General features: G+C 38.0%; 1 protein-coding gene across 1 annotated transcript; it reads left to right on the forward strand.

Moving 5' to 3' along the window:
- The first annotated feature begins 9,804 nt into the window (after nucleotides 1-9,804).
- On the forward strand, nucleotides 9,805-10,938 carry LOC107919083 (uncharacterized). The gene is made up of 2 exons (XM_016848608.1): nucleotides 9,805-10,144; nucleotides 10,844-10,938. Exons 1-2 carry the CDS (start codon nucleotides 9,805-9,807, stop codon nucleotides 10,936-10,938), a joined length of 435 nt encoding a protein of 144 aa, XP_016704097.1.
- Nucleotides 10,939-13,496: the final 2,558 nt, after the last annotated feature.

Here is a 13,496-nt window from a genome sequence, read left to right on the forward strand (position 1 = left end):
TTATTTATTTTTACTATAAATATTATGTATATATATAAATGATTTATTATATATATTATTTTTACTTATGCACTGTTTATTATTATTTATCTATGTTTTATTTATATATTTTATAATATATTATATCATTTTACTATATATATTATTCATTATATTATTTTTATTATATTTAATGTTACTTTAATATTTATTATTATGTATAATTTTAAAAATTTTCATACTATTATTAAATAATATATATATCATTGTTAATTATTTAGCATATTATGAAAAATTCTAAAATTTATTATAAAGTTTTGCACATATTTAATATAGTATTATTTATATAAATATATATTAAGCTATTATATCATATAATATATTTGCTTTAAATATTTTTTTTCCTCATTTATTTTTCAAATTGTTTTTTAATTTTTTTATCCTTTTTGTATTTATTTGGTATTGTTTTAATATGTTAATTTTATCTCATGGGATATTTTTTATTTTTATGTTATTTTGTTATTGTTATATATTCGTATGAAAATTGATTATTTATGTCGTTATTTTAAGATTATATTCGCATAAAATACTATTATATATGTGTAATTTGTATTGTTATGTTCATTATTTTACTATTTTGTATTTTGCATGAAATAATAATGTGTGTATATTTATGTTATTATATATGCATGAAATGTTAATGTATATTGTGTAATTTATGTCGTATTTATCATTTTCTATATTATATTTGCATGAAATGTTAAAGTACGTAGTTTAATTAGTTTAATATTGATCCTTTTAATAGGTTAAATGCATCATCGCTTTTAAAGTTTTATATTTCATTTAATCCAAAGGAATTTTAAAAAAAAGAGACAGTATCTTTTGTATTTAGGAATTCGGGAAATAGTGCCCTAACATGCTAGGTTGCGATTTCTCATTTGTCTAAAAGTCTAAAGTATCCTTTTAAATAGATTTTGTAAGTCACGAGATGATTTTAGTTACTAAAGTTTAAGAATATCATGTCCAATCATGCTGGATGTGATGTTTGCACTCTTTTGAAATGAAAGAATCTCGATTTTCAGCTCAAATTATTCCATTTTTTTATAAAAAAACGATCCTTTTGTTAAATTCTTTCAAACTTTTGACATTAGGGTAGAAAACTATTCAATTTGGTACCAATATTGGGTGTTGCGAGGGTGTTAATCCTTCTTCGTGCATAACGGACTCCCGAACCTGTTTTCTCGTATTTTTCGTAGACCAAAATGTTTTATAAAGGTGATCCAACCACACCTAAAAAGTTTGGTGGCGACTCCCATTTTTTAAAGAAAACCTCCCTTTTTAAAAAAGGTTTCGACAGCTTGATGACTCTACTGGGGACTAATAAGAGAGTTAAGCCAAGAAATTGATTATTTTCTGTCTTAATGTTGGAAGTTTGGAAAATTTTAAAATATTGATCTTTTTACATGTGTTTGCTGCATATTGTTTCCGCACACATTGCATTTGCATGACTGCTGTGGTCACACCTTTAAGTGGGAGTGAGAAGCTACGCTTTCGTGAGGTTTTCACCTCCGTATGGGCTAGTGGATTGCTTCCGGGATACATCCGTACCTATGTCTTCGTGAGATTTTCATCTCCGTATGGCCATAGGGAAATATGTTCCCCTGAACCGAACTTGGTCCATATAAGCCTATAATGGGTGAGGACCGAGGAATCTGCTAGTTCAGGTACCCTTGCTTTAGAACTGAAACGCATATAGTGAACTTTAAGTGCTTACCCTAGGGAGTAGAGTGATAGCCTTTAGTAAGCTACCCTTATAAGTGTTTGTTTGTTATACTTTTATATGATACTGACTTACTTTATTTTGCTATCATTGCATGTCACTCAACATTTAAAGGTATCGATTCACGGTTTGATTTCTGGATTAGAAAGTTTTGTAATGAGGAATGAATATCTTGATAAAGTGGAAGACAACGCTTCTGTCTGTGCGTGGTCAGAAAAAACCCAGTTAGAGAAGGGGGATGTGTCACTGAGGGGTATATGTCAGAGTTGTGGGACTTCACTCGTATCAGTTCGACACAGAATGAGTTTCAGAAGTTGAAGGACATTTGGGCTCAATGGGATGACGAGGCTAAGCAGCTGTTCTGCCAGAATTATGGAGATCTTCCCTATTTGCTAGACATTAAGGTGGATAAGCATATGTTTCGAGCTATGGTACAGTTTTGGAACCCTGTTTATAGTTGTTTTACATTTGGAGAGGTAGACTTAGTACCTACTTTAGAGGAGTATTCGACCCTGCTTCGCTGTCCAAAAATTCAAGGTAACAAAGCTTATGTTAAGGCTGCTAATCTCCCAACTTTCGTAAAGAAATTAATGATGATTACAGGGGTGAGTGAACAATAGGCCGCAACTCGAATCCAACAAAAGGGTGATAGTAAATACATTCCGTGGGCAAGTTTGAGAGATTTGATATTGGCACACCCAGATGTGAAGAAGAGGGTTGATGTCTTGGCCTTAAGTATGTATGGTTTGGTGATTTTCCCAAAAGTTATGGGGCACATAGATGAGGCAGTTGTAGATTTTTTCAATTGACTTAGTAAACAGAACACACCTGTGCCTGCAATCCTAGCCGAGACGTTCAGATCTTTGAGTGCATGTCGGAGAACTGGTGAAGGTAAATTCGTTGGATATGCACAGTTGTTGATAGTATGGTTCCATAGTCACTTTTGGGAGGTTGATAAGGTTCCTTGCCGAGTTTTCTTTGAGGATTATTCTCCCTTAAGGGAAGCAGCAGTTACACCGAGGAGGGACGACATTACAGAGGAAAGGTGGATAGAAATACTTCAGAATCTCCGAGAGGATGATGTAATGTGGAAAGCCCCTTAGATGGCTCCTAATGAAGTCCTTTATCGTTGTGGAAATTTTGATTGGGTACCTCTTCCTGGAATTTGGGGAGTTGTTGGTTATGCACCATTACTCGTCCTAAGGCAATACAAAGCAGGGCAGTTTATACCGGCAACACAAGGGTTAGCGCAGAGTGATTTCTCATATAAAGAGGATCATTATAAGAAGAAGATGCGAGAGATTTTCGAGGCTTGGAAGAAAATTTACTGTGTGAAGATTCTGACTGAAGGTCTGACGACGACCCTTGGGTACAAAGAGTGGTTTAGCATGAGGATCAATGATAACATCCCTAGGCCGAGTTTGGGGGCTGCTCGATTGATGGGGGAGAGTTTACAAGTGATTCCAATAGAGTTAGAAGTCATAAAGCAAGAATTTGAAAGAAAGAATTTAGAGCTCGAGAGAAAGATAGAGAGGATTGAGGAGGAGAAGATGTACCTAAGCTTAGACGTTGATGTTCATAGAATTGAGGTCGAAAAAGAGAGAAAAAAAAGAGGAAGATTAAGGAAGACCGAGATGACTTGAAGACGCAATATAAGAGGATACAGTTATCAATGAAGAGAGATGGATTGGGGAAGTCTTCAGAGCAGTGGCAACAAAAGGTTCAAGAAGAAAGAGCCAAAGCCGAGTATTGGGAGAAGAAGTTTCAAGAGATGCAAGCGCATAACCAGGCCCTAGAGAAGGAGAATCAATGATTAAAAACTAAGGTGACTGAGCTTGGATGATCTCTTCATCATCACCAAAGTCGTAACTCTGCAGTCGAGTTAAAGGTAAGCCTGGACAAGATCGAGGAAATGAAGCACAATATTGGAGGGTTGGAAGCAGCATTGCAGAACTGTGAGCTACGGATTGAGCAGCTCGAGGCAAGAGAAGGATATTGGAAGGGAGAGCTTCACTATTTTCAGGATCAAGTTAGAGATAGGGACTACCTCATGGGAGAAGCTATAGTAAAGATTCGAGAGGTTGCTGATCATTTGCAAGACCTGGCAGCGCAAGCTAGTGTATTGAGTACAAAGTATGAGTTAGTGTCAGATAGATGTCTAGAGTTAGCTTTGTTATTGGATAGGGTTAAAACTCTGGGCCTGAGGGCGAAGACGTATTTGTAATCCGTTTTGTGTAAATATTTTTTGTTTCTTAAATAATGTTTTCTAAAAGAAACTGAATCAGGATCGATATCTTTTTACATTCATGCATTTGCATCTCATCACATCATATGCATTCAAATTTATAGAAAGACCCTAATTAGTTAAAATTATTAGGGAGAAAGAAAGAGTGTGAAAAAGAAAATCTGGAAGCAACACACCTTACGGTACACGCGCTAAGACAAAGAATATGGATCAAAGACTTGAGCAGATCCAGAAAGAAATGAGGAGCAATTACAGGAACAATTGGCGAAAATCCAACAGGAGATGAAGGATCAAATGTTGGAGGCTAAAAGGAATATCATGGCTGAGATGGTTCAGCTGTTGAGGGGGGCAATGGATAAAGGAAAGGCCCCTATGACTACTATTGAAGAGGATAATGAGGATCATCCTCTTGGTTTTACTCCACCTCATGTGCAGACTCAACCTGAGGCATATCCCTAAAGGCCGTCCGTCACAATAAGATCTCAACAGGGGCAAGTTAATGCTGGAATACCCATGAACTTTCAAACTGGTTCGGGATTCAACCCTGGAGATAACCCTGCCAATCCAGTCATCCCTAATTTAGATGTAGTTGAGAAGGAAGAGATGAGACTCGAATCATCAAGGCAATTAAAGGAACGTTGCAGATGGTTAGAGGAGAAATTTAAGGCACTAGAAAATGCTGATAATCGTCAGGGAATTGATGCTAAGGACTTGAGTTTGGTCCCAAATTTGGTGCTTCCCCATAAGTTCAAAATGCCAGAATTTGAGAAGTACAATAGGACTACTTGCCCTGAAGCCCATATCACCATGTTCTGTAGACGGATGACTGGCTATGTAAACAATGATCAATTATTGATTCATTGTTTTCAAGACAGTTTGGTTGGGGCAGCGGCTAGGTGGTATAATCATTTGAGTCGCGCAAAGATCGGTTCCTGTAGAGATTTAGCACAAGCCTTTATGCGGCAATATAATCATGTAACCGACATGACTCCTGATAGAATCACCTTACAGAACATGGAAAAGAAGCCTATTAAGAGCTTTAGGCAATATGCACAGAGATAGAGGGAGGTTTCCATGCAAGTTCAACCACCGCTTTTGGAGAAAGAGACTACCATACTGTTCATTAACACCTTGAAGCCCCCATTCATTACTCATATGATCGGAAGTACCACCAAAAGCTTTGCTAACATAGTTATGGCAGGAAAAATGATTGAGAACGCCATAAAGGGTGGCAAGATAGAGGGGGAAACGGCTAAAAGATCGGCCCCAAGAAGGAAAGATAATGAAGTGAACAATACAAGTAGTTATAACTCAAAAGCGATTACGGTTAGTCAACCTAGAGCAACTACAGTTGGGCAACAGGATTCCTAAAAGCAATGATCTAGTTCGAGACAAAATTCTGAGAAGGTCTCATTTACGCCTATTCCGGTGACGTATCGGAAGCTTTATCAAAGTCTATTTAATGCGCATGCAATAGCTCTTTTTCATTTGAAACCACTGCAACCTCCATATCCCAAATGGTACGATGCAAATGCCAAATGTGAATACCATACAGAGATATCGGGGCATTCAATCAAAAATTGCACTGGCTTTAAAAAAGCAGTGGAAAGACTGATCAAGATGGGGATCGTAAAATTTGACGATACCCCTAGTACAGAGAACCCTTTACCAAACCATGGTGATCAAGGGGTAAACACAATTAGAGACACTGGTATGAGAAGGATTAAAAAGGGCATGGCTGAGGTAAGAATGCCGATGAAGGTAATATGGGAAGGAATGGTGAAAAGAGAGATGCTAATCTTTAAAGAAGGGAATAGAAGAGGGAGGGACTACTATGAGTTCCATGCAGAAGAGGGACACGAGATCCAGGAATGTGATGAGTTCAGGGCTTTGGTACAAAGCCTTATGGATAATAAGGAGTTGGAATTTTATGTTAGTTGGCTTAGATGAGGGCCATATTTGCACATTAGAAGGTAGACCAAAGAATCAAAGAATCAACCGGCCAAGGATCATCATTTCTCTACCAAGGAATAATGAAGTTGAAACACAAATAGCACCGAAAGTCATTATTCACAAACCCGTTTCCTTTTCTTATAAGGATAACAAGAGGATACCCTGGAATTATGACTGCAATGTGACATTACCGGAGAAAGAAGATATAGATGGTGCTTCTAAGGAGGTTCAAGATGAGGGTTCTTACACACGTAGTGGGAAGCGTTATGATGTAGAAGGCGTCAGAATTGAGCCTGAAAAAGCAAAAGCCTTTGACAAAGGAAAAGGGGTTGAAGTACTTGTTAATGAGCCAGTGAAGGAAAAAAAGCCAGAGAGTTTCAAAAATTCTTAAAACACAGTGAGTACAGCGTGGTTGAACAATTGCGTAAACAACCATCTCGTATATCAGTATTGGCTTTGCTTCTAAGTTTAGAGGTACATCGTGAGGCGTTAATGAAGGTGCTTAACGAGACTTATGTTACTAATGATATATCCGTCAACAAGTTGGATCGATTGGTTAGTAACATAAGTGCTGACAATTTCATTTATTTCAATGATGATAAAATCCCACCTGGAGGCATGAGATCAGCTAAGGCTTTGCACATTACCACTCGCTGCAAAGTTATACATTGCCAAGTGTGCTTATTGATAATGGGTCAGCCTTAAATGTCATGCCATCGTCCATATTGAACAGATTACCCATTGACAGTCTCACATGAAAACATGCCATAATGTAGTGAGAGCATTCGATGGCACGGAGAGAAAGGTCATGGGAAGAATTGATATTCCTTTGATGATTGGGCCAAACATGTATGGGGTGGACTTTTTAGTGGTGGACATCAAGCCCTCTTACAATTGCCTGTTGGGGAGGCCTTGGATACATTTGGCAGGAGCGGTGCCCTCATCTTTGTACTAGAAATTGAAGTTAGTAGCAGACAAACGGCTGATCACCATAAAGACGGAGGAAGACATCATAGCAGTAGTTACCAGTAACGCACCCTATGTAGAGGCAAATGAGGAGGCCATTGAGTGCTCTTTTCATTCCTTAGAATTCGTTAATGCAACATTTATTTCAGAGGGGAATGAGGTGCCAGTGCCTAGGATATCCAAAACCACAAGAATGGGTTTGCAGCTAACAATAGGGAGAGGAGCCTTACCAGGAAAAGAATTGGGAAGATATCTTCAAGGAGGGATTCAAATTCCAGAACTAAAGGAGAAGAGAAACCATTTTGGTTTGGGTTTCAGGCCAAATCACAAACAGAGGAAGAAGGAAATAGAGAAGCGTCAAGAAAGAAGAAGGGCGCGTTTAAGTGGAAGAGAAGTAGAATGGGAATTGATGACGTTCCCTCATATATCCCAAACTTTTATATCACATAAATGCTGTACATAGTGAAGAATCTGAACGAAGAAACCTTGAGGGCATTTGCCCTTACGAATCGGGAAGCTCTTTAAACAACTGGATTGTAGAAGAACTTTCTGTAGTATTTAAAGACTTTTCAGAGTAATTTTCAGAATACTCTTGTTGCTCTAGAGCTTAGGAGTAATAAGATTTCGTTTGTAAAATAGGCTCATGTTCTGATATTTGCATTTCAATAAAACATGACTTTTGTTATCAATCCAAGTGAATATTCTTTTATACCGATCAATATTCTTTTGACCTTTTAAATTCTTTCAAATTTTTCATTTCATAAATAACACACAAATAAACATTCTTAAAATTCATTCATTCTTTGTACATTATTTCATACCTCGCAGGTCCCTAGATATCAATGACATGAGCACTGATACTACAAATCTTGAATTCTCTTTTGAGCAAGACATGTGTGTAGAAGAACCTCAGGATTTTAAAGATGACGGGAATTGTGATGTGTTTCCAGATTTGTTGAGAATGGTGAAACAAAAGGAGAAACAAATCCTACCCCGTGAGAAAGAGGCAATAGAGAATGTAGTCTTAGAGGAAGGAAAGAGGTGAAAATAGGGACACATATTGCAAAGGAAATGAGACAAGGTCTCGTTGAGCTACTACGTGAATTCAAAGACATATTTGCATGGTCATATGAGGATATGCCGGGTTTGAATACTGATATCGTGGTACATCGTCTCCCCATAAGACAAGATTGCAAGTCAGTCCAACAAAAACTGCGAAGGATGAGGCCTAATATTGTGTTGAAAATAAAAGATGAAGTTAAGAAGCAGTTTGATGCTGGATTCCTACAAGAGGTTAAGTATTCAGAATGGGTGGCTAACATTGTGTCTGTCCCTAAGAAGGATGGGAAGGTACGAATGTGTGTTGATTAAAGAGATCTGAACAAAGCTAGCCCAAATGACAACTTTTCTTTACCGCACATCGACACTTTGGTAGACAATACAGCGGGATATTCGTTGTTTTCTTTTATGGATGGCTTCTCAGGTTACAATCAAATAAAGATGCATCCTGAGGACATGGATAAAACCACATTTATAACATTTTGGGGCACCTTTTGTTACAATGTAATGCCCTTCGGGATAAAGAATGCAAGGGAAACATACCAAAGGGCTATGGTGACCTTATTTCACGATATGATGCAAGGAGATTGAGGTGTATGTTGATGACATGATTGCCAAATCTCGAACAGAGACGGAGCATATTGAAGTTTTGACGAAGTTGTTCCTGAGATTGAGGAAGTTTCAGTTAAAGCTTAATCCGGCAAAGTGTATCTTCGGAGCTAAGTTGGGGAAGTTATTGGGCGTTGTGGTCAGCGAAAAGGGAATAGAAGTTGACTCAGACAAGGTTAGAGCCATACGAGAATTGCCTCCACCACGTACTCAAAAGGAAGTCTGGGGTTTTCTTGGAAGATTGAATTATATCGCTCGGTTTATTTCACAATTAACCGAGAAATGTGATCCTATATTTCACCTCCTTAGAAAACACAACCAAGGTACATGGGATGAGGAATGCCAGAATGCTTTTGATAAGGTTAAGCTATACTTGTTAAACACTCCAGTATTATCTCCGCCCAGCCCAGATAGACCATTAATTCTGTACTTATCAGTGTTTAGTAATTCTATGGGGTGTGTGCTTGGTCAACGTGACGAGTTAGGAAGAAATGAGAAGGCGATATATTACCTCAGCAAGAAATTAATAGAGTGTGAGATGAGATATTCACCAAATGAGAAGTTGTGTTGTGCTTTAATCTGGACGACTCGAAGGTTGAGGCAATATATGCTATATCATACGACTTGGCTAATTTCGAAACTTGATCCATTAAAGTACATGATGGAGTCAACAGCCCTAAATGGAAGAATGGCAAGGTGGCAAGTACTACTTTCAGAGTTTGATATAGTCTATGTGAGTCAAAAGGCTATAAAAGGGAGCGCGATAACAGAATTTCTGGCTAACAGAGCTCTAGAAGATTATGAGCCATTGAGCTTTGATTTCCCTAATGAGGAGTTGATGTATGTGGCAACTATTGAAGAACATCTATGGAAGATGAACTTTGACGGCGCATCCAACGTGGTAGGCAATGGAATTGGGGCAGTCTTGGTATCCCCAAATGGTGATCATTATCCATTTACATGTAAATTGGATTTTGACTGCACGAACAATATGGTCGAGTATGAAGCATGCATCATGTGGATTCGAGCATCCAAAGAGCGGAAAATTAGAACCCTAGAAGTATATGGAGACTCTGCGTTGGTAATTTACTAGCTTAGGGGTGAATGGGAGACAATGGACCCCAAATTGATTAATTATTGAAGGGTAGTTTTAGAGTTACTTAAAGGGTTTGATAACGACACTTTCAGTTATCTCCCACGGGACGAAAATCAGATGGCGGACGCTTTGGCAACATTGGCTTTCATGATTAAATCAAATAAAAAAGAGGATGTGAGACCAATTCAGATGAGTATTTCTGAGGTTCCAGATCATTTTTGTAACATTGAAGAAGAGGAAAAGGATGACCATCCTTGGTATCAAGATATATTACGGTATGTGAGAAACCGTGAATATCTTGAGCAGGCAATTGAGAATGAAAAAAGAACCTTAAGGAGGTTAGCCTGCGAATATGTACTAGATGGGGACATCCTCTATAAAAGAAGGAAAGATCAGGTGATTTTAAGATGTGTCGACTCTGTGGAAGCTAGACAAATCTTGGAAGAAGTACATGAAGGTGTTTATGGGACACATGCTAATGGCTTTACAATGGCAAAGCAAATCATGAGGTTTAGAGACTATTGGTCTACTATGGAAGGAGATTGTATCAGCTATGCTAAGAGATGTTATAAATTTCAGATATATGGGGACAAGATTCATGTGCCACCTTCACCCTTACATGTTATGACTTCTCCATGGCCCTTTTCCATGTGGGGCATAGATGTCATTGGGCCAATATCACCAAAAGCTTCGAATGGGCATCGTTTCATTTTCGTGGTCATCGACTACTTCTCAAAATGGGTAGAGGCAGCTTCATATGCTAGTGTTACCAATTCGGTAGTAAGTTGATTCTTGAAAAAGGAGATTAATTTTCGGTATGGAATGCCTAAGAGGATTATATCGGATAATGCATTGAACTTGAACAATAGTATGATTACGGAAGTTTGCAGCCAATTCAAGATCAAACATCATAATTCATCTCCATATCGCCCAAAAATGAATAAGGGGGTAGAAGCTGCCAACAAAAACATCAAGAAGATAGTAGGGAAAATAACTGAGACCTACAGAGATTGGCATGAGAAATTACCATTTGCACTCTTGGCCTATCAAACGTCCGTCAGAACCTCTACTGGGGCAACTCCTTTCTCGTTGATTTATGGGATGGAGGCAGTGTTACCCATTGAAGTGGAAATACCTTCTTTTCAAATTTTATCAGAGATAAAGCTGGATAAAGCAGAGTGGATTCAATCACGGTATGATCAACTGAATTTGATTGAAGAAAAGAGGTTAAGGGCTATTCATCATGGTTAGATGTATCAGAAGCGAATGATGCAAGCTTATGACAAGAAAGTTCGTCCAAGAGAATTCCACGAAGGGGATCTGGTATTGAAAAAGATTCTTCCTATATAGAAAGGCTTTAGAGGAAAATGGATGCCGAATTGGGAAGGGTCTTATGTTGTGAAAAAGACTTTCTCTGGTGGTGTAACACCCCGAACCCGAGACCGTCACCGGAGTCGAACACAAGGTGTTAACAGACTTTAAACCACTTAAAAAAAATTTCCCAGACACTTCCAATCTGCGTACTAGTCGGTTTAAAAATCATATCTTGAGTTCAGAAACTCGGAATCCAGTTCTGTAAATTTTCCCTGAAAGTAGACTCATATTCCCATCTACATATTTTTTCTAGAATTTTTGGTTGGGCCAATTAGTACAGTTTATTAGTCAAAGTCTCCCATGTTACAGGGATCGACTACACTGACCTTTGCGCATTACGACTCGGATATCTCCCTGTACAGGGCTTCAATACTGATTCCGTTTGTTTCTATAGAAACTAGACTCAGAGAGGAATCTATACATATATGGCATGACTCCTAATTGTCTCTGGTTAATTTATAATGAATTTCCAAAGTCGGAACAGGAAATCCAGAAACTGTTCTGGCCCTGTCTCACGAGAACCTGAATATCTCTTAACATACTGTCCATATGACCGTTTCGTTACTTTCCTATGAAAATAGATTCATCAAGGTTCGTTTACATAATTTATTCACTATTTAATTCCCTTCCTACTATTTTTAGTGATTTTCCAAATCTACATCACTGCTGCTGTTAGCATCTGCCTTTAAGGTAGACTTTACCTATTTCATAGTTTCCATGATTCAACTAGCCCTTTTTGCATAAATAGCACAAATTATGATAGTGATTAACCATTCCCATGGCCAATCCTTGTTAAGCATATCCACACCTCTCAATAACCATATCCATACCAAATGATTATAACATTATACTCAAACATATATAAGCCATTTTCGCATGGCTATCCAAAATTATACAAGTCCAAAGGGTCCATGACCCCCAACAAAAAGGGTAGTCCTATACATGCCATTTCGAAGTTCAACCAAAATTGTACCAAAAGGGGGGCTTTGATAGTGTGGGCGACTTCGACTTCAAAATCCCGAGTCTGATAGCTGGAGAACCAAAATCTATAAAACAAAGAATCAAGGAGACGGAGTAAGCAATTTATGCTTAGTAAGTTTTGAGCAAGGGATTCCAGCACAACAAAAGTATAGCATTCATGTAGCTAAACGGATAATTTCATATGCATAATTTTTCAATATCATACTTACTTCACATTACCAACCCTTTTATTCATACACAAAGATCAACTTAGCCAAAGGCCGGTAGCTCATTTATCAACTGAGCGAATACTTATTTGTAAGGGCTCAACTAATTCAAAGCACATACGAAACATACCTTAATGTTGGGATGTTTCAAGCGTATTAACTGAAATTTTTACAGCAAGATCATTCATTCCCAAATCACGTACCTTCGGAATTTAACCGGATATAGCTACTCGTTCAAATGCCTTCGGGACATAGCCCGGTTATAGTAACTCGCACAAATGCCTTTGGGACTTAACCCGGATTTAGTAACTCGCACAAATGCCTTCGGGACTTAACCCGGATTTAGTAACTCGCACAAATGCCTTCGGGATTAGCCCGGAATTAGTATCTCGCACAAATGCCTTCGGATCTTAGTCCGGATATGGTCACTTAGCACAAAGCCTTCGGGACTTAGCCCGGACATCATTCAAATAACCATGCACATTTAACAATAAATCATGGCACATTCGTATTTCGTTTTCGTTAGCAAAACTCAAACACAAGACACTTATCATTCTTGCAATTTCGGCTCAATAGCCACACACAAGGAGCATGATTTTGATTTGCTTAAAACATGATCTAATCAAATCTTAATTTAAGCTCTTTTACTCAAGAACTTACCTCGGATGTTGTCGAACGATTCCGATAGCTATTCGACCACTTTTTCCTTCCCTTTATCGGATTTAGTTCCCCTTTGCTCTTGAGCTTAATTAAACAAATAAATTGATTTAATCATTTGAGCATCGAAAAGAGGAACACAAGGCACTTAGCCCATATTTATACATTAGACATTAAAGTCACATATGTACGGAATCATGAATCAAACTCAACATTTTAGCTAATTTTCCCCCTTGGCCGAATTTTCTAAGCCAAGACAAAAGCATCAATATGCTTGCCTCTAACCGAATACATGCAACACCAATCTCCTTCCTATGGCCGAATATGCATGTCTATGTTGGGGCCGATTGCAACACTTAATACATTCTACAAGTATGGTCACTTGTATTGACTAAACACCATTTTGTTTCAAGTTCAAAACTTGGCTAATACACACATATATACACTAGTAAAGCATCCTCTCCCTTTCCATCAATTTAACACATGCATTACTCATTAATATACAAAAATTATATTCGGCCTTAGCACACAACTTGCTAGCCGATTCTTCTCCATCTAGCAACTAATGCACATATGTGCTCACTCAAAAAT

Source organism: Gossypium hirsutum, chromosome A01 (assembly GCF_007990345.1).
Source record: "Gossypium hirsutum isolate 1008001.06 chromosome A01, Gossypium_hirsutum_v2.1, whole genome shotgun sequence".
In the NCBI taxonomy this organism is placed as follows: Eukaryota; Viridiplantae; Streptophyta; class Magnoliopsida; order Malvales; family Malvaceae; genus Gossypium; species Gossypium hirsutum.

Bases quoted from the DNA above. Each gene is read 5' to 3' on its own strand.
- LOC107919083 (XM_016848608.1), top strand. From the start codon at position 9,805: ATGGCGGACGCTTTGGCAACATTGGCTTTCATGATTAAATCAAATAAA. The intron at 10,145-10,843 runs GTGTTTATGGGA...AAATTTTATCAG, and splicing joins CTTGGAAGAAGTACATGAAG to AGATAAAGCTGGATAAAGCA.